The following is an 18,928-nucleotide window of genomic DNA, read 5'->3' on the forward strand; positions in this document are numbered from 1 at the left end:
CATTGATTCTCTCGTTAACACAGATGTGAGTGTTGACGAGGACAAGGCTGGAGATCACTCTGTCATGCTTATTGAGTTCGAATAACAGACTGGAAGCTTCAAAAGGAGGGTGGTGCTTGGAATCATTGTTCTTCCTCTGTCAATCATGGTTACCTGCAAGGAAACACGTGCCGTAATCATTGCTTTGCACAAAAAGGGCTTCGGAGGCAAGGATATTGCTGCCAGTGTAACGGATGTGAAACGGCTAGCTTAGTTAGCATGGGCGCTAAATAGCGTTTCAATCAGTGACGTCACTTGCTCTGAGACCTTGAAGTAGTAGTTCCCCTTGCTCTGCAAGGGCCGCGGCTTTTGTGGAGCGATGGGTAACGACGCTTCGTAGGCGTCAGTTGTTGATGTGTGCAGAAGGTCCCTGGTTCGCGCCCGGGTATGGGCGAGGGGACGGTCTAAATTTGTACTGTTACATTGATGTTGTTGACCCGGATTACTGGTTGCTGCGGAAAAAGGAGGAAGGTCAAAAGGGGGGTGAGTGTAACGGATGTGAAACGGCTAGCTTAGTTAGCGTGGGCGCTAAATAGCGTTTCAATCAGTGACGTCACTTGCTCTGAGACCTTGAAGTAGTAGTTCCCCTTGCTCTGCAAGGGCCGCGGCTTTTGTGGAGCGATGGGTAACGATGCTTCGAGGGTGACTGTTGATGTGTGCAGAAGGTCCCTAGTTCGCGCCCGGGTATGGGCGAGGGACGGTCTAAATTTGTACTGTTACACCAGTAAGATTGCACCTAAATCAACCATTTATCGGATCATCAAGAACTTCAAGGAGAGCATTTCAATTGTTGGCAGCAGGCAGGTGTGAGTGCATCTGCACGCACAGTGAGGCGAAAACTTTTGGAGGATGGGCTGGTGTCAAGAAGGGCAGCAAAAGAAGACACTTCTCTCCAGGAAAAACATCAGGGACAGACTGATATTCTGCCAAAGGCACAGGGATTGGACTGCTGAGGACTGGGGTAAAGTCATTTTATCTGATGAATCCCCTTTCCGATTGTTTGGGGTACCTGGATAAAAGCTTGTCCGGAGAAGACAAGCCGCCTCCAACATCGTTTTAGAGAATTTGGCAGTAAGTTCATCCGGCCTCACAACTGCAGCCCACGTGTAACCACACCAGCCAAGGACCTTCATAGCACATCCGGCTTCTTCACCTGGGGGATTGTCTGATACCAGTCACCTGGACAGCTGATGAAACCGAGGAGGATTTCTGTCAGTAATAAAGCCCTTTTGTGGGGAAAACTAATTCTGATTCGCTGGGCCTGGCACCTCAGTGGGTAGCCCTATGCCCTCTCAGGACCACCCATGGCTGTGCCCCTGTCCAGTCATGTGAAAGCCAAAGATTAGGGCCTAATGTATTTATTTAAATTGACTGATTTCCTTGAATATGAACTGTAACTCAGTAAAATCATTGAAATTGCTGCATGTTGCATTTATATTTTTGTTCGGTTATATTTTGATATGCATTTTGCATACAAGCGTTCCACACCACGGTTAATTCCATGTATGTTCTCAACACACAGTACCTTTAAAGCTAATTGTTTTGAATTGTCCTTGGGTTCCACTAAGACCCTCCATTTATGAACACACACTCTCTCGTTTTAATTTGTGAATCCACATTCCTACAGAGTTCTTGCAATACAGCATTGTGATTACAATTCTAAAGCTGTGACCTTTAAAATGACACGCACAGAAACACACACCTCTCAAAATGTCCCAGTGAGTGGATGATGACCATATTAGGTGTTTGTCAGAGGGACTAGTATTTGGAGGAGAATGACTCACTAACCGTCACTTGGTGACAACCCCTCCCCCTCCCCTCCCCTCATCCCTCCCCTCCCCTGTCACTAAACTTAAACAAGAGAGGGGGAGGGAGAGGTAGAGAGAAAATGGAAGAGGGAGTGTCGTGTTACCCATAGGTGTCATTAGACTTAGGTTTCCGGGGTTGCAGCCCTGAATGTTTTTGGTCCAGACGCAACCTTTTGATGGTCAGAGAATTTAGAAATTCCAGGCTGTATGTCTGATAGTTGTAATAGGTGCGTGTCGGTGGCAGGGAAGTCTGGCTCTATATAATACTGTACACTTTCTTGAATTTATTCTGGATTTGGAGACTGTGAAAAGACCCTGGTGGGATAAGTGTGTGTGTCAGAGCTGTGTGTAAGGTCACAATGCAAACAATTTGGGATTTTCAACACATTAATGTTTCTTATAAAAATAAGAAGTGATGCAGTCAGTCTCTCCTCAACTCTTAGCCAAGAGAGACTGGCACTCATAGTATTTATATCAACCTTCTGATTACAATTAAGAGCAAAAAATGACGCTCTTTTTCTGGGACAGCTGCAGCTTAATTAACTAGATCTTTCCTTGCCGCACTGGACCACACGACTAGACAATAATCAAGATTAGACAAAACTAGGCCCCCAAGAAAGTAGTCCTCTCTGTTTAGATCACATACACTATCAAGCATTTCACACATATTATTTAGATACTGACTGTTAGCACTTGGTGGCCTATAGCAACACCCCAAAATAAAAGGCTTTAGATGTGCCAAGTGAACCTGCAACCACAACACTTCAATAACACTTGGCATAAGATATTCTCTAAGCATTACCGGGATATGGCTCTGAATATATACAGCAACACCTCCCCCATAAGCATTTCTGTCTCTTCTATAAATGTTATATTATTGTATTGCTATTGGTGCATCATCAAATTAATTATCTAAGTGAGTCTCAGAAATGGCTAATATATGAATGTTATCTGATGTTAGCAAGTTATTGATTCCATGAACCTTATTTATAAGGCTACATATATTAATATGGGCTATTTTCAGCCCTTTCCTGGGTAGCTATCAGAGATGGACTTACTATTGAAAAGGGCAGGGCCACAGAGGGTGGCCCCTCCCTCGGTGGCTGCTCAAGCACCCTCCTCACTGGCTCAGGCAGCGCCTCCTGGAGAGAGCGAGAGCGAGAGATTAGAGGTCTCCTCAGGTTCCAAAAGTTGGAGCCCGGAACTAAACTAAACGGACCCAAGGACATTCAGACCCAAATCCGAATGAACCCAATAATTTTGACAATTTTAAGGGGACCCAGACCCAAACGGACTCTAGAACAATAAAAACCGAACCCGAATGGACCTGAGGAGAACCCGACCTAGACCCGACAAATTATTTATATATCCATACACTAGATGACTGATTGGGGGCTCTATGTTGAAGCCAACGTGCCTCTGTCTTGGCACTCCCTCACCATTGTACATTTTTGGGGAATCTACAAACGTTTATTTCTCATTTGTTTTGCCACATGTATTATATTACAGACACCTTAATGCAGGGGTGTCAAACTCAAATACCCAGTGGGCCAAAATGTAAAACCTAAACAAAGTCACGGGCCAACATTGAACAAATTAACATTTTAATATGGACCCAAACAAGTTTTGCTTTAACATTGAATATGGAACAAGCATCGCTTATTACCATACAATATATAATTTAATAGTGGAGACATGCAAAATCGAATTTCAAATGAAAAAACACATCAATGGCATTCATTTATTAAATAAATAAAATTTAAATAAAAATTGTATGCCTCTTTTCTATTTGCAGCCTTCTGATTTAAATACCAAAATAAACTTTTTCCACTGGCTAATAATTTTACAAATAAAATGATAATAAATCAATCAACCATTCAAGCCCATGCCTTGTAGCAAGAAAAAGTGCATAAAGAAAACGTTAATTATTGCACACTGGTCTAATCTGATGTGCCCAAGCCAGATACCTGACATCTCTTCTTGGATGCTAGTTCATCAATGTCTGGGCTCAAGCTCTGAGCTGAAGAAATCCTTAGTATCGAGCGAAGATGTTCATCAGTCAGACGTCTCCTGTGAGTTGTTTTGGTCATCTTCATCGAGGAGAAAAGTTGCTCGCATAGATAAGTGCTGCCGAACATGGAGAGCATCTGAGCAGCTTGGGTGCGGAGCTGAGGCATTGTGTCAGGGATGAACCGTGGAAACTGTGCGGCGCCCACAGCATCATACTTTGACTTCAGCGTGTCGTTGCACTGGAGTTCAATCAGCTCCATTTGGATGTTGGTTGGTGCATTTTCCACATCAACTGCGAAGGGATTACTAAGCAGTTCAAACTTGCATTTCTGGGCATCGAAGTCGGCAAATAGCCGGCTAAACTCAGCGGCGAGAACACTGAGTTTTTCAGCAAACTGTGCGCATGGGAACACGGCGGTAGAGATCTGCGCTATTATGGATTGGCAGCAGGGAAAATGGCAAGGGTTTCCTTGCAGCATCTGATTCTACCACAGGCACAGTTTAGTTTTGAAGGCCCTCACTGCAGCGTACATGTCTGTGATGATGCGCCCCCGCCCCTGAAGCTGCAGGTTCAGCGCATCGAGATGGCTCGAGATGTCACAGAGAAAGTCCAGCTCACACAGGAACTTTTGCTCCCGGAGCTCTGCTGTATCCTTCCCTTTGGTTTCCAGGAATTGACATATTTCCTCACGCAGCTCGAAACATCTGTTCAGTACTTTTCCTCTGCTTAGCCATCTCACCTCTGTGTGATACGGCACGTCTGCGTATTCCGAACCACACTCCTCCAGAAAAGATTTAAACTGGCGGTGATTTAGACCTTTGGCTCTTATAAAGTTAACTACCTGTGTTACTGTGGTCATAACATGTTCCATCTTTAGGGCTTTGGCACACAGTGCTTCCTGATGTATGATGCAGTGGGCCGGGCGGATTTTGCGATCTCTGCTGCCACTATATAACTAGCCTTTACAGCAGCCTCGCTTTGTGATGTGGCTTTTTTAAACATATTCTGTTGTGAAACCAAACTTCTTTTCATCTCCTCTACTTTCTGGCTCCTTTGAGTCATGTCCAGGTCCTTGTATTTGTCATGGTGTTTCGTTTCATAGTGTCGTCTAATGTTGTACTCCTTACTTACAGCCACGTTGACTCCACAAACAAGACAAACAGGTTTGTCTTTTACATATGTAAACAGATATTCTGCCTCCCACTTGTCCAGAAAGCTCCTGTTTTCTGCCTTTCTTTTCGCCATTTTTGGGAAGGGTTAGCTCGCTGACAGTTGTAGCGTCTATGTTGCTATGACTACTGTCACAGAGGAGAGAGCGTTTCTGGGTCCTGTCCTGATTGGCGCGCGAAAACAGCAGAGCATTATGGGATTCGTAGTATTAGTGGTGAATGCGCTGTATAATACCGGCGGGCCAGCTCTAGTAGTAATTTGGTATTGTCTCGCGGGCCAAATATAATTACCCCGCGGGCCAAATTTGGCCCACAGGCCAGAGTTTGACACCCATGCTAATGCATGCTTTTAAATTATATTACGTGAGCAAAACATACAAATAAAAAATGATTATGATTATTTTTCTCCCCAGTAAAACAAAATAAATACTTAAATGCATGTCATTGCAAACTTGAAACATTTAATTGAAATACTGTAGAAGTGAAGACCTTTAAGAGAGAGAGAGCGAGAGAAACCTGATTTCAAGCCCGGCCCTTCCCCTCCCTCCCTCCCGAAGGGGGAGGCCAGAAGAACCTGTTCTCCTGGTAGTCCTTCCCCACTTGGGACTCAGACCTGGAGCAGCACACACAGAAACACAACCACCCACTGTATTCAGATTAGACTGAGAGAAGACAAATAACCTCTACATCACAAAGGGCTGTCCAGTTTCACTCAGACCCACAGACAAACCAACGCCAACCGGATCTAAGATGGTGTCGGCTGGGCTACAGATGCTGGGCACTGCCCTTGGGATCATAGGCTGGATTGGGACCATCATTGTTTGTGCCATGCCCATGTGGAGGGTCACCGCCTTCATCGGCAGCAACATAGTCACCTCGCAGACCTCCTGGGAGGGTATCTGGATGAGCTGCGTGGTCCAGAGCACGGGCCAGATGCAGTGTAAGGTCTACGACTCCATGCTGGCCTTGAGCTCTGACCTACAGGCCGCCAGAGCTCTGACCATCATTGCCATCCTCGCCGGCATTTTTGCCATTCTGCTGGCCGTAGCCGGGGGCAAGTGCACTAACTGTGTGGATAACGAGGCGTCCAAGGCTAAAGTGGGTGTGGCATCCGGGGTGGTGTTCATCATTGCCGGAGTTCTGTGCCTGATCCCTGTCTGCTGGACGGCCCACAGCATCATCCAGGACTTCTACAACCCGCTCCTGGTAAGCGCTCAGAAGAGGGAGCTGGGGGGGGCGCTCTACGTGGGCTGGGGGGCCGCTGCCCTGCTGCTGATTGGAGGGGGTTTGCTCTGCTGCAACTGCCCCAAGAAGGATGAGGATTCCTACACCGCCAAGTACAACAAGGCTCCTCGCTCCGAGACCTCAGCAACGTCCACTGGAAAGAACTTTGTCTGAGTGAGGAAGAGAGAGAAGAGAGGGAGGGAGTGAAGAAAGGAAGATATGTCTGTTTGCCATGAGAGACTGTCTGATCCAGCTGTATATATGTGTATTCTGAGTCACTATGGTGCTTCTGTATTACGAAGGTTTGAGGACGATATTTATTGGTGATGAGCGAAGAAAAGAACCACAGTGACTAAAGATTCCATGTAACTTAACATTGAAAGAGAATCACACCCAAAGAGGAACTGAATTCCTTTAAACCAACCCCATGTAGTCTGCAGTTTTGTGTGTTTTGTATGTATTTTTGTGGAAATATGTGTGTGTGTGCCTTTACACCTTTTGGCAGTGTGTTTTGTTAATTGTTTTATCCCAGCAATGTTTGTTACAATTGTACATTATTATTTATACATGTTATTGTTAAAGGGATACTTTGGGATTTTGGCAATGAGGCCCTTTATCTACCTCCCCAAATTCATATGAACTTGTCTCTGCGTGTGATTTGAAGGAAGTTGCTAACTAGTGCTAGCGCAATTGCTAACTAGCTTTAGCGCAATGACTGAAAGAATGTGAGTATCTGATAGCATGCGAGCAGATACCCACAGACTTCCATTAATTGTGCTAACACTAGTTGTTATTGGCTGTGGAAGCCTCTAACTTCCTTCATACTGTACACACAGAGACAGAAAATGGTATCTTTGATTTCATCTGACTCTGGATAAGTAGACTAAAGATAAAGATAAAGTTTCCCTTTAATATTGTAATTTGTATTCATCTTTTTTAAAACACGTATGAGTTACAGTAAATGGTTTTGAAACTAAATAAATATTTTTCAAATGAATTTGATTTTTTCATTCATCAACACCACATTCAACATGAAACTTATTTTAGCACTATTTCTATTAGATACATGTAACTGGCAAGTAAATATTCAACTATGCCCGAAAAACAACATACACCTCCTTTTGCCCTCAGAACAGCCTCAATTCGTCATGGCATGGACTCTACAAGGTGTCGAAAGCATTCCACAGGGATGCTGGCCCATGTTGACTCTAATGCTTCCCACAGTTGTGTCAAGTTGGGTGGATGTACTTTGTGTGGTGGACCATTTTTGATACACAAAGAGAAACCGTTGAGCATGAAAAACACAGCAGCGATGCAGTTCTTGACACACCCAAACCAGTGCGCCCGGCACCTACCTCATACCTCGTTCAAAGGCACTTAAATATTTTGTCTTGCCAATTCACTCTCTGAATGGCACACATACACAATCCATGTCTCAATTGCCTCAAGGCTTAAAAATCCTTATTTAACCTGTTTCCTCCCCTTCATTTATACTGATTGAAGTGGATTTAACGAGTGCCATCAATAAAGGATCATAGCGTTCACCTGGATTCACCTGGTCAGTCTACAGTATGCCATGTAAAGAGCATGTTTTGTACCCTCAGTGTATTTCTCAGGTATTCTTCTTTCGACGTACTATGTAAATGACTGTCTATAAGTCATAACCTAAGGGAAGTTGCTTTGCGTGCATCAACTAACGTACATTATTTCCCTAGTCAAATAGCAAAGCAGGATCTTTGGGAACCATTTTGTACAAAGCCTGAAGAAAATGAAACTCACTCCAATCCATTAGTATTGATCTTGAATTCAAATTGTTTGGAATATTCAAGATTACCCAACCAGTGTATTGTAGTTTTGTCTTTTTGATATATACTATTTTTCCTCCATGCACCTGGAAATACCATAGTCTGTGTGAAGTACTCTTTTTTTTAAGTGAACAAAGCCTGTTTGCAATACAATAGAACTTGAGAAGGATCCATTGTCTTGACTCACCCATCAGGTCTAGGTGTGGCACAGCAAAGGAGTATGAGATCACGTGATACTGATAGTTCCAAACTCATTCTTTGTTCAAATAGGGAGCTTTAACTGCAAACAGGACAGGGGGTTGGGGTTGTATTTGAATAAGTACAACACTGCATATAATGATCAGAGAAAAAACTGTGTCTACAGAGTCTACATTGAAATGCCAGGTGATGTTTGAGACAGAGAGAGAGAGATGGGTTGAGTGGAGTCAATTGTAATGAATATGTGTTTACAACCGGTGTATTTTTAGCAGAGTAAAAGTGAGTGCGGCAGTCCTATTCTCAGACTGCAAAAGTGAATTGGCACTAAAATCCGTAAGAGTCTATTGACGCACCGGTGCATCAATCTAAGTAACATAATAAAAAAAATCCCCATCAAAATCTGTCAATTTAAGCTAGAGATAATAATTATTTTTCTGTTAATTGGCTGCGTCTCAATCCACTACATTCGCCTATGTCAGCCTTCCGCATCTGCCTTGGAAGGTGGGCGAGCTACAGCTGTGTTTGTCAGACCATGAGATATCCCGAAAACGTCTGTAGTGCCCGAAAGGTTTGACCTACAAACTATTATGACCACTCTATGGAAAGGGGAGACTCTCAACCCCCACAAGTGTCAGGTAACACATACAAACAAATTAAAGTATGGAGGTAGTTTTGTGCCAAGTTAAATATGTGTCCAATATATATATACATATATGTACATTTCCTGAGCTTTCTTATATCTCCTAGATTTAGAACAGACACTTCGAAACCTTATTCCTTATGATTTATTTTTTTGACTGTCTTTTTTGCCATTTATGAATGTGTCATTCAATGCGTTTCTAAGGGCTGTAGTAGTAAAGGCCAAAATCAATATTTTATCAAATCATTGTTTTATATGTTTTTTTGATACCTAAAGGGGTCCTAAAATTCTAAATTAATTGATACATGGTATGACCATCTTTAAAACATTCCATATGTTAGCTTAGCACTTAGTATATAGTTAGTAGGTCAAAAGTTCCCAGATGTCGTTCTAAATTTGCCAAAATGCAAAGTATAAAAGCAGTGGACGCTATTTCCGTGCCTATAAAGCCCATAATGCAATTCTTGAGAAAATGGGCGTGGCTTCACAATGTTTTCAGGTTTGATGAAAATGTCAGAAAATATGCAGCCAAAGTCCGGCGCGAGCGGATACAAATTCAATGCTTTAACTAATTATGACAAATGTTAAGGAATGTAATAAAGTAATGACTTTTCAAATAAGTTACATTGCACTTTATATTAGCTGACAATTTGTTAGCTATGCTATCCTTATGAACCGCATAGCATTACAGCAGTATGTACCAACCGGTATGTTAGCTAGTTACCTAACATTAGTTGGCTACTAATATATTAACCTTACCAGGCAGTATATTAACCATATGCCATCTAACTAACTACCCAACGTTTATTGACTTGATTATTCACGTCATTCTTAGCTAAGTGGTATAGTCCTCAATGGACATTGTTAATTCTGTCTATCTTCTCGTCTGAGTGTGCCAGAGCACAGAATATCTGACGAATTTACAAACGCTCAACACCCTGTAGAATATAGCCGGTGTCAGTAAACGTTACAGCAGCACAGTTACAGTCATCAATGCTCTGGATAACATGAAAACAGCCTAACCAGCTCTGCTAGGGTGATTAAAATTGTCAGAGTGAGATGTTCTCTCATATGTGTCTGGAAGTAGCTAGCATTGCTAGCCAACGTTAACCAGTTAGCTTGGGTGCTTGACTGCTGTTGTGAGGTCAAAACCCTCTGATCAACCCTACTCCTTGGCCAGAGCGTCCAGTGTGTGCACTCTAAATGCTCCAAGAGCGGAACACTGAATTTACTAAGGGACAATCTGAACAATGCTCTGGATTTCTCTCTTTCATCAACATAAAATATGCAACCAAGAGGAACTGAAATACTATCAGAAACATGTTGGATCATTTTGACAGCTTTTCATTTGTTTAAAACCCGTCAACAAACTGATGTCATTTGGACATTTTTCATGCCACTCTCCTCCTTTTGCCATTGGGTAGAGAGAAAGTGTACAGTTTTACAGCTAATTTCTTGCTATTCTACACATTTTGTCATGACTTATGCTACATTCAGGATATCTGAGTGAGAGTGACTAACAAAATCAAGACCCAGGGGCCCCCTGGGCATGCTCACTGTGTGCCCTGGCAGTATTCGACCATGATGACTACAAGTTTATATAATTGGCTAGACTAACAATCATTTTTTGTTGTTGTTGTTGCTGGCCCTCTAGGCAGAGTTCCTCTGTCCAGTGTCTGTGTTCTTTTGCCCATCTTAATCTTTTATTTTTATTGGCCAGTCTGAGATATGGCTTTTTCTTTGCAACTCTGCCTAGAAGGAAGCATCCTGGAGTTGCCTCTTCACTGTTGACATTGAGACTGGTGTTTTGCGGGTACTATTTAAGGAAGCTGCCAGTTGAGGACTTGTGAGACGTCTGTTTCTCAAACTAGATACTCTGATGTACTTGTCCACTTGCTCAGTTGTGCACCGTGGCCTCCCACTCCTCAATCAATTCTGGTTAGGGCCAGTTTGCAATGTTTTGTGAAGGGAGTAGTACACAGCGTTTACGAGATCTTCAGTTTCTTTGCAATTTCTCGCATGGAATAGCCTTCATTTCTCAGAACAAGAATAGACTGACGAGTTTCAGAAGAAAGTTCTTTGTTTCTAGCCATTTTGAGCCTGTAATCGATCCCACAAATGTTGATGCTCCACATACTCAACTAGTCTAAAGAAGGACAGTTTTATTGCTTCTTTAATCAGGACAAAGGTTTTCAATTGTGCTAACATAATTGCAAAAGGGTTTTCTAATGATCAATTAGCCTTTTAAAATGATAATCTTGGAATAGCCGTCACAACGTGCCAATGCAGATAACAAATGTTTTGTTATGCAGACACCAGTCAAAAGATTGGACACACCTACTCATTCAAGGCTTTTTCTTTATTTCTACTATTTTCTACATTGTAGAATAATAGTGAAGACATTAAAACAATGAAATAACACATATGGAATCATTTAGTAACCACAAAAGTGTCAAACAAATCTAAATATATTTTAGATTTGAGATTCTTCAAAGTAGCCACCCTTGGCCTTGATGACAGCTTTGCACACTCTTGGCATTCTCTCAACCAGCTTCACCTGGAACGTTTTTCCAAAAAGTCTTGAAGGAGTCCCCAAATATGCTGAGCACTTGGTGGCTGCTTTTCCTTCACTCTGCAGTCCAACTCATCCCAAACCATCTCAATCGGGTTGAGGTCGGGTGATTGTGGAGGCCAGGTCATCTGCTGCAGCACTCTACTCATGTTTCTTGGCCCAAGCAAGTCTATTCTTATTATTGGTGTCCTTTAGTATTGGTTTAGTTGCAGCAATTCGATTCACACAGTCTCCTCTGAACAGTTGATGTTGAGATGTGTCTGTTACTTGAACTCTGTGTAGCACTTATTTTGGCTGCAATTTCTGAGGCAGGTAACTCTAATAAACTTATCCTCTGCGGCAGAGGTAACTGTGGGTCTTCCTTTCCTGTGGTGATCCTCATGAGGGCCAGTTTCATCGTAGCACTTGATGTTGTTTGTGACTGCAATTGAATGAACTTTCAAAGTTCTTGAAATGTTCCGGACTGACTGACCTTCATGTCTTAAAGTAATGATGGACAGTCATTTCTCTTTGTTGTTTTTTGCTGTTCTTGCCATAATACGGACTTGGTATTTTACCAAATAGGGCTATCTTCTGTATACCACCCCTACCTTGTCACAACACAACTGATTAGCTCAAACGTATTAAGAAGGAAAGAAATAACACTAACGTACTGTTGCATTCCAGGTGACTACCTCATGAAGCTGGTTGAATGCCAAGAGTGTGCAAAGCTGTCATCAAGGCAAAGGGTAGCTACTTTGAAGAATCCAAAATCTAAAATATATTTTTATTTGTTTAATAGTTTTTTGGTTACTACATGACTCCTTATGTGTTATTTCATAGTTTTGATGTCTTCCCTTTTATTCTACAACGTAGAAAATAGTAAAAAAATAAAATAAAACTTGAATGAGTAGGTGTGTCCAAACTTTTGACTGGTACTATATATATATATATATATATATATATATATATATATATATATTGATTCTTGAAGAATATAACTTATAAATCCCTCATAGGTTTAGTTCAACTGTCACACTCCATGAGAACCCAAAATATAACCTTGTTTTATTCCAATGTTTGTAAACATTGTAAATGTAAACAAACACAGTGTAGCCTCATAACATGGTTAAACTAATAATGTTCTATCATTGATGGTCAGTCCTTGCATCCATAGCTCTGTCTATTAATCTGAGAGTGGTTACATTTCTCCAGGCCCATCCCTCAGCTATTTACCAAAACAGAGGCGGGGCAACCATTTCATCTGTGGCTTTGTCCTTTAAAGAGCTGCATATTGTCAAGATATCGAAGTGTCACCAACAGGCCTATAGCACATTTTTTTGATTCAACTAGTCAAGTCAGTTAAGAACATATTCTTATTTACAATGACGGCCTAAGGACAGTGCGTTAACTACCTTGTTCAGGGGTAGAACATATTTTTACCTTGCTAGCTCGGGGATTCAATCCAGCAACCTTTCGGTAACTGGCCCTACGCTCTAACCACTGGGATACCTGCCACCCCCAAAATGCCGCATATGGCATTAATTTTTTCACATGTAAATAGCACTTTTCAGTAGTGCTCAAACCATGCCATTCCATGAGCGCAGCATTTATTTTTCAACTCAAATCAATGAACCGAATCAGTCCTCCATGACAACAAAATCATAAGTAACGAGGAGGGGTGGCTAATAAGTCCTTCATTTTGGGGTCATGCTCAGGTAAAACAATTTGGCTAATCTATACTTCCATATTCCCCTTGAAGATCAATGACTGGAATTCTGATAGACTTTGGTTAATGTAAATATATAGTTTACTCGTATTATTCTATGTTGTAGAAAGCGATGGGTTAGAAGAAGCCTACATAACCAACCCATAAAGTAAAATTTAACATCCATATATGGCCAGCTATGTAAACTTTAACAATGATTTATCCTGCAACAGATGTCGTTCAAATGGTAACATATCTTCTTCTATTGCCTCTTAAATGGAAAGCAATCTAAAAGTAACGGAATGTAATCAGATTGTTACTGAGTTTGGGTAATCCAAAGGTTACGTTACGGATTACAATTTTGAACAGATAACTAGTAACTGCAACAGATTACATTTAGAAAGTAACCTACCCAGCCCTGGTGAATTGTGAGCAACACGACAGGCAGACTGGCCACGTTTATTAGTTCAGTGGGTGTGTATCCAATAAACATCCACAGGTGCTTTCAATCGGCTCAATTAGTGACCACACCCTGGCAGGTGGGTATATAGGTTGGGGTCTGTAGCCTCACCACAACCATAACACTGCTACACACAGGTCCTTCTGGGTTCACGTGAGGCTTGCATGCGTACAGAGAGCGAAAGCAATGGCCTCCGCTGGTCTCCAGATTCTGGGCATTGTCCTGGCTCTTATCGGTTGGCTAGGGGACATTGTCATCTGTGCGCTCCCCATGTGGAAGGTGACTGCTTTCATAGGCAACAACATTGTGACAGCGCAGATGTTCTGGGTAGGCCTGTGGATGAACTGCGTGACACAGAGCACGGGCCAGATGCAGTGTAAAGTCTACGATTCCATGCTAGCGCTCCCTCAGGACCTCCAGGCCGCCAGATCTCTGGTGATCATCTCCATCCTCGTGGCCCTGATCGGCATCCTGCTCTCCGTGGCAGGCGGGAAGTGCACCAACTGCATCGAGGACGAGGAGGCCAAGTCCAAGGTGGCCATTGCATCCGGCGTGTTTTTCCTGGTCTCTGGCGTCCTCTGCCTGATCCCCGTGTCCTGGTCATCCAACACCATTATCAGGGACTTCTACAACCCGCTGCTCACCGACCCGCAGAGGAAAGAGCTGGGAGCTTCACTGTTCATAGGATGGGGCTCTGCTGGCCTAATGCTCATCGGAGGTGCATTTCTCTGCTGCCAGTCTCCCCAGCGTGAGGAGAGTGTGTACTCTGCCAAATATTCTGCCCCTCGCTTCACTGCCAGTGGAAGGGCCCATGTCTGACAGATTAACACTTACATTGAACCGTGTTTTAATATGGACATTTCATGCTTGTGTAGTCTGAACGCGGGTAAATCTGTTTCTCAACACTTGACAAGGATGATTTGATATTTTAGCTTAACAGCTTCATTGCTTTAATAAATTATATTTTAATGCTTATCATTTGTTCTTGAATTGTAACATTTGAAGAATTTAGGCTAGGTCTCATGGTATAGTTAACTTGCGTGTCCCCCCCCAGAACCACACCGGCGACAACTTTTCTGCATAACTTCTGGATCTTTACTCAATGAGCACAGTGCTTAAAAGTAACTGCAAGAAACTCATACAGACAAAATATACTTGTGCCCATTAGTAAAAGTGAATAAATAGTTTGCAGTCTAATGTAAAAAAGTTGTAACATTTTCTGCTTTTTTGACTATTTCTCAGATTGCACTCAATGTGGTAAGGATGTCTGCTATAAAATGGTATGTCTGTTCTCTAAATCAAATGGACACGATGTGACTGTCTTGAATACAAAGGGTGAACTGGTACAATTTCCCCCAACTCCTGGGTCAGTAACAGGGCTTTGGGTGACATGTAAGTTTGAATTGGGAACTTTAACTTTGAGGCAGAATTTAAATGACTTACATTCCATTAACTGGCCCTTCATCTGACCTAAATGTTTGGCATTAGTGAGACTGGTGCAGTGAGTGACTGTTGGCCATGTTCACTCAGTCACAGTTGTGACTGTTATGGTAGTCCTGGGGTACAGGCTTGGTGGCCCCTTGGGTTTGTTACAACTAACCCTGACCATTAGCTAGCTTACATTATAGCGTTAGCATTCCTAAATTAAATCATATCTATACACACTGGCTATAAACCTGTTTGCATCTTTAAAGCAGGTGATGCCATTCCAAAAACAACTTACCTCAATCGTTTGTTTAATCAGATCAGAGTATCTCAGGGACTAGCGTCTTTCATATGACGGTTGAGGACTTAACAGCATGTATACAGTGAGTCTGGTTCTAGCTTGTTCCTGATTGGAGATATTTAGTGTTACAACTATCCCCAGTTAGGACAGTGTAATCCCAAATGTATTTTTACTACCGGGGTGGCTGTCTCTCCCTGATGTGTAGATGTCCCTGCTAGAGCGTTTCCACTGTGCTTGATTGGAGCCAGGCCATGTGGGGTCTTCACTAGTTAACAGCCACAAAGTAAAACCTCTCCTGTTTCTACAATTTCTCTTAATGTTTTTATTTATTTTTATAAATACCCCCACACATTTTTGGGATATAAAGCAACCCACCTTGACTTAGTGGAAGCCAGATGGTCAAAAAGCCAGCAAAGGCCCTTATCAGGATTGTGTAAAGTACAGGCAAACATGCTGTTATCAAATAATATAGGCCTTCCCAAAGAAATGTAGGCCTAGTATACAAAATAAGAATGCAAACTCAAACAACCAAAGTCTCAAACATATGTTTATACTAGAAAATTGTTGCTTTGTGTGTTTACTTTGCTTTTGAAAATCCTTGATTTTTCTACGGTTGCCTTATATAGGCCTGTAAAGGGAAGAAAGGATGGGTGCATATGAAAAGGATTCTAACAGGGCCATATCCTAATTTGCACACATGGGAATGTGATTTTGGTTGTCAGATGTAAACTGGATAATCTACCAAGACGGGGATTTGATTATCTAGCCCACGTTGCCCTGGTGGGAAGAGATTGCATTTGTTTCGGAACCGGGCTGCCACCCAGGCATGAGACAGGTGCCCCAATCTGTCCGATGACAAAACAAAAGTGACATGGTTAAGCACATGGAGTAATGAGGATTCTGTAATTTCACATGCAAAAGTGATTGCTTTTGATAAAACACTATCTGCCTTCCCAATGAAAACTAGTTTGAAAATCCAAACATATTTTTTGTGAAAGACGTTGTAGGCTTATGTTCTGAACAATGCACCATGTTGCCAACATGACTGAGGGGGACAGATTACTGTCTGATTTGGAATGGGCGCTCCTCCCTCACCGCTTTCACCCAGTTCAAGTCACAAGCCATAGACTGGTGCACTGCGGGTCAGCTTAATCAAACTTCCTCAGTGGATACAACTGCCTGTGTTTAGCTGACATGCTTCCAATGAATGAGCTTGTACTATTAGCCTCACAGCTTGTATCAATGATGGTTAATTATGTTAGCTACCTTCCACAGGTGACCAACACTATAGGCAGACTGGGCAATTTATTATTTTTGGAGGGTGTGTAGCGGCCAATAAACATCAACAGGTGCTTTCAATTGTCTTAATTAATGACCACACCCTGGTAGGTGGGTATATAGGTTGGAGTCTGTAGCTTTACTATTTCAGCAAGTGGTCCCCCCTGCGAAACACTGGTCCTTTAGGTTTTATGTGAATCTTGGCTGACTACAGAGAGAAAGTTATGTCCTCCGCTGGTCTCCAGATTCTGGGTATCTTCCTGGCTATTATTGGTTGGTTAGGGGACATTGTCATCTGTGCGCTCCCCATGTGGAAGGTGACGGCTTTCATAGGCAACAACATCGTGACTGCACAGACCTTCTGGGAAGGCCTATGGATGAACTGTGTGCAGCAGAGCACAGGCCAGATGCAGTGTAAGGTTTATGACTCCTTGCTAGCTCTCCCCCCGTACCTCCAGGCTGCCAGAGCTCTGGTGATCATCTCCATCCTTGTGGCCGTGATCGGTATCCTACTCTCCGTGGCCGGGGGGAAGTGCACCAACTGCATTGAGGACGAGGAGGCCAAGTCTAAGGTGGCCATCACATCCGGCGTGTTCTTCCTAGTCTCTGGCGCCCTCTGCCTGATCCCCGTGTCCTGGTGCGCCAACACTGTTATCAGGGACTTCTACAACCCGCTGCTCACTGACGTGCAGAGGAGAGAGCTGGGAGCTTCACTGTTCATCGGCTGGGCCTCTGCTGGCCTAATGCTCGTCGGGGGTGCGCTTCTCTGCTGCCAGTGCCCTCTGCGCGAAGAGAGGGGGTACTCTGCCAAATATTCCGCCCCCAATGGAGGGGCCTACATCTGACAAGATGAACACTTGTTTTACATGGCCGTGTTTAGTGCAGTACGAATTAAGTTTTTTGATTCACTTCAGTGCACCTGGACATTTGTCAAAAGGCAATTGTAATCCAATTTTGTATCTACTGTTTTTAGCTAACTGTTTTTATCTAACTGCTTTAATAAATATTGTCATTTGTTCTTGAATTGTAACATTTGAAATGTTTTTCAAGTAGGTGGGGTCTCATGGTATAGACAAGGGTTTAACTCACTCACAATCTAGTCATGATCCCTTTAATCAGAACAATATAAGTAGGCAAACTAATATATGCCCTCCATGCTTGTTTGTCTGTGTGAAGAAAACACTTTATGGCAAATTAATCAGATTTGACCATACAGACACATCTCAAAGCCAGGAATCAGATTTGTATCTGACTTCAAACCACTTACGAAGGTGGCTTAAAATATCTGATTCCATGTGCTTTTTGGCTGTTCAGACTGGAGGAAAAATAACATTCAAGATGGCTATGCAGAAAAGTAGAACTTGAGTCACTACAATCTGCTAATGTGAACCTGACATTTGTTTAATTCTTCAATCTCTGTCGACTTTGTTGATCATTGCTAGACAGACATTTTCAAATCTTGCCATAGATTTTCCAAGACAATTTAAGTCAAATCTGTAACAAGGCCACTCAGGAACATTTAATGCCATCTTGCTAAGCAACTCCAGTGTAGGTTTGGCTTTGTTTTTCAGGCTATTGTCCTACTGAAAGGTGAATTACTCTTCCAGTGTCTGTTGGAAATCAGACTGAACCTCTAGGATTGAAAAAATGGAATTATATACTGTATGGAAACTATTGTGCCAAAAATAAGGGGTTCCATTACATGTCAATTTCTTTTACCCCCTTTTATGGTATCCAATTGGTAGTAGTTAGTCTTGTCTCATTGCTGCAACTCCCATATACACTCGGAGGCAAAGGTCAAGAGCCATGTGTCCTCCGAAACACAACCCAACCTAGCCACACTGCTTCTTGACACAACCCAGAAGCCAGCCGCACCAATGTGTCAGAGGAAACACTGGTCAGCGTGCACTGCAACTGGCAGGAGTTGCTAGTGCACGATGAGACAAGGATATCCCTGCCGGCCAAACCCTCCCTAACCCAGACGACGCTGGGCCAATTGTGCGTTGCCCCATTGACCTCCCGGTCGCAGCCGGCTGCAGCAGAGCCTTGGCTCAAACGCAGAATCTCTGGTGGCACAGCTAACACTGCGATGCAGTGCCTTAGACCACTGCGGCACCCGGGAGGCCCTCCTGATCATTCTTATATCGCTCAGATATAGGACAGACACTTCAGAACAAACTTCCTTTTTATTTTTTGGGGGGACTATCTGTTGTTCAATGTAGAGATTCTGTTGTTCAATGCGTTTGTATGCTACGAGCAATAAGGACAAATATTTGTTTACTTTAAGGGGCCAATTCTAAATCAAATAGCA

At 42.8% G+C, this 18,928-nt stretch overlaps 3 protein-coding genes across 3 annotated transcripts; all 3 read left to right on the forward strand.

The window, feature by feature from the left end:
- Positions 1 to 5,603: 5,603 nt before the first annotated feature.
- Positions 5,604 to 7,248, forward strand: LOC110534206 (claudin-4). Its single transcript, XM_021618926.2, has one exon. It carries the CDS (start codon positions 5,778 to 5,780, stop codon positions 6,423 to 6,425), a length of 648 nt encoding a protein of 215 aa, XP_021474601.1. The 5' UTR covers positions 5,604 to 5,777; the 3' UTR covers positions 6,426 to 7,248.
- A 6,459-nt stretch (positions 7,249 to 13,707) lies between these two features.
- Positions 13,708 to 14,819, forward strand: LOC110534207 (claudin-like protein ZF-A89). The gene has a single exon (XM_021618927.2). The coding sequence runs from the start codon at positions 13,800 to 13,802 to the stop codon at positions 14,430 to 14,432; it is 633 nt and encodes a 210-aa protein (XP_021474602.2). The 5' UTR covers positions 13,708 to 13,799; the 3' UTR covers positions 14,433 to 14,819.
- Positions 14,820 to 16,754: 1,935 nt separating this feature from the next.
- Positions 16,755 to 17,647, forward strand: LOC110534208 (claudin-like protein ZF-A89). The gene has a single exon (XM_021618928.2). It carries the CDS (start codon positions 16,842 to 16,844, stop codon positions 17,460 to 17,462), a length of 621 nt encoding a protein of 206 aa, XP_021474603.1. The 5' UTR covers positions 16,755 to 16,841; the 3' UTR covers positions 17,463 to 17,647.
- Positions 17,648 to 18,928: the final 1,281 nt, after the last annotated feature.

The sequence above is a fragment of the Oncorhynchus mykiss genome, chromosome 10 (assembly GCF_013265735.2).
Source record: "Oncorhynchus mykiss isolate Arlee chromosome 10, USDA_OmykA_1.1, whole genome shotgun sequence".
NCBI classification, from domain to species: Eukaryota; Metazoa; Chordata; class Actinopteri; order Salmoniformes; family Salmonidae; genus Oncorhynchus; species Oncorhynchus mykiss.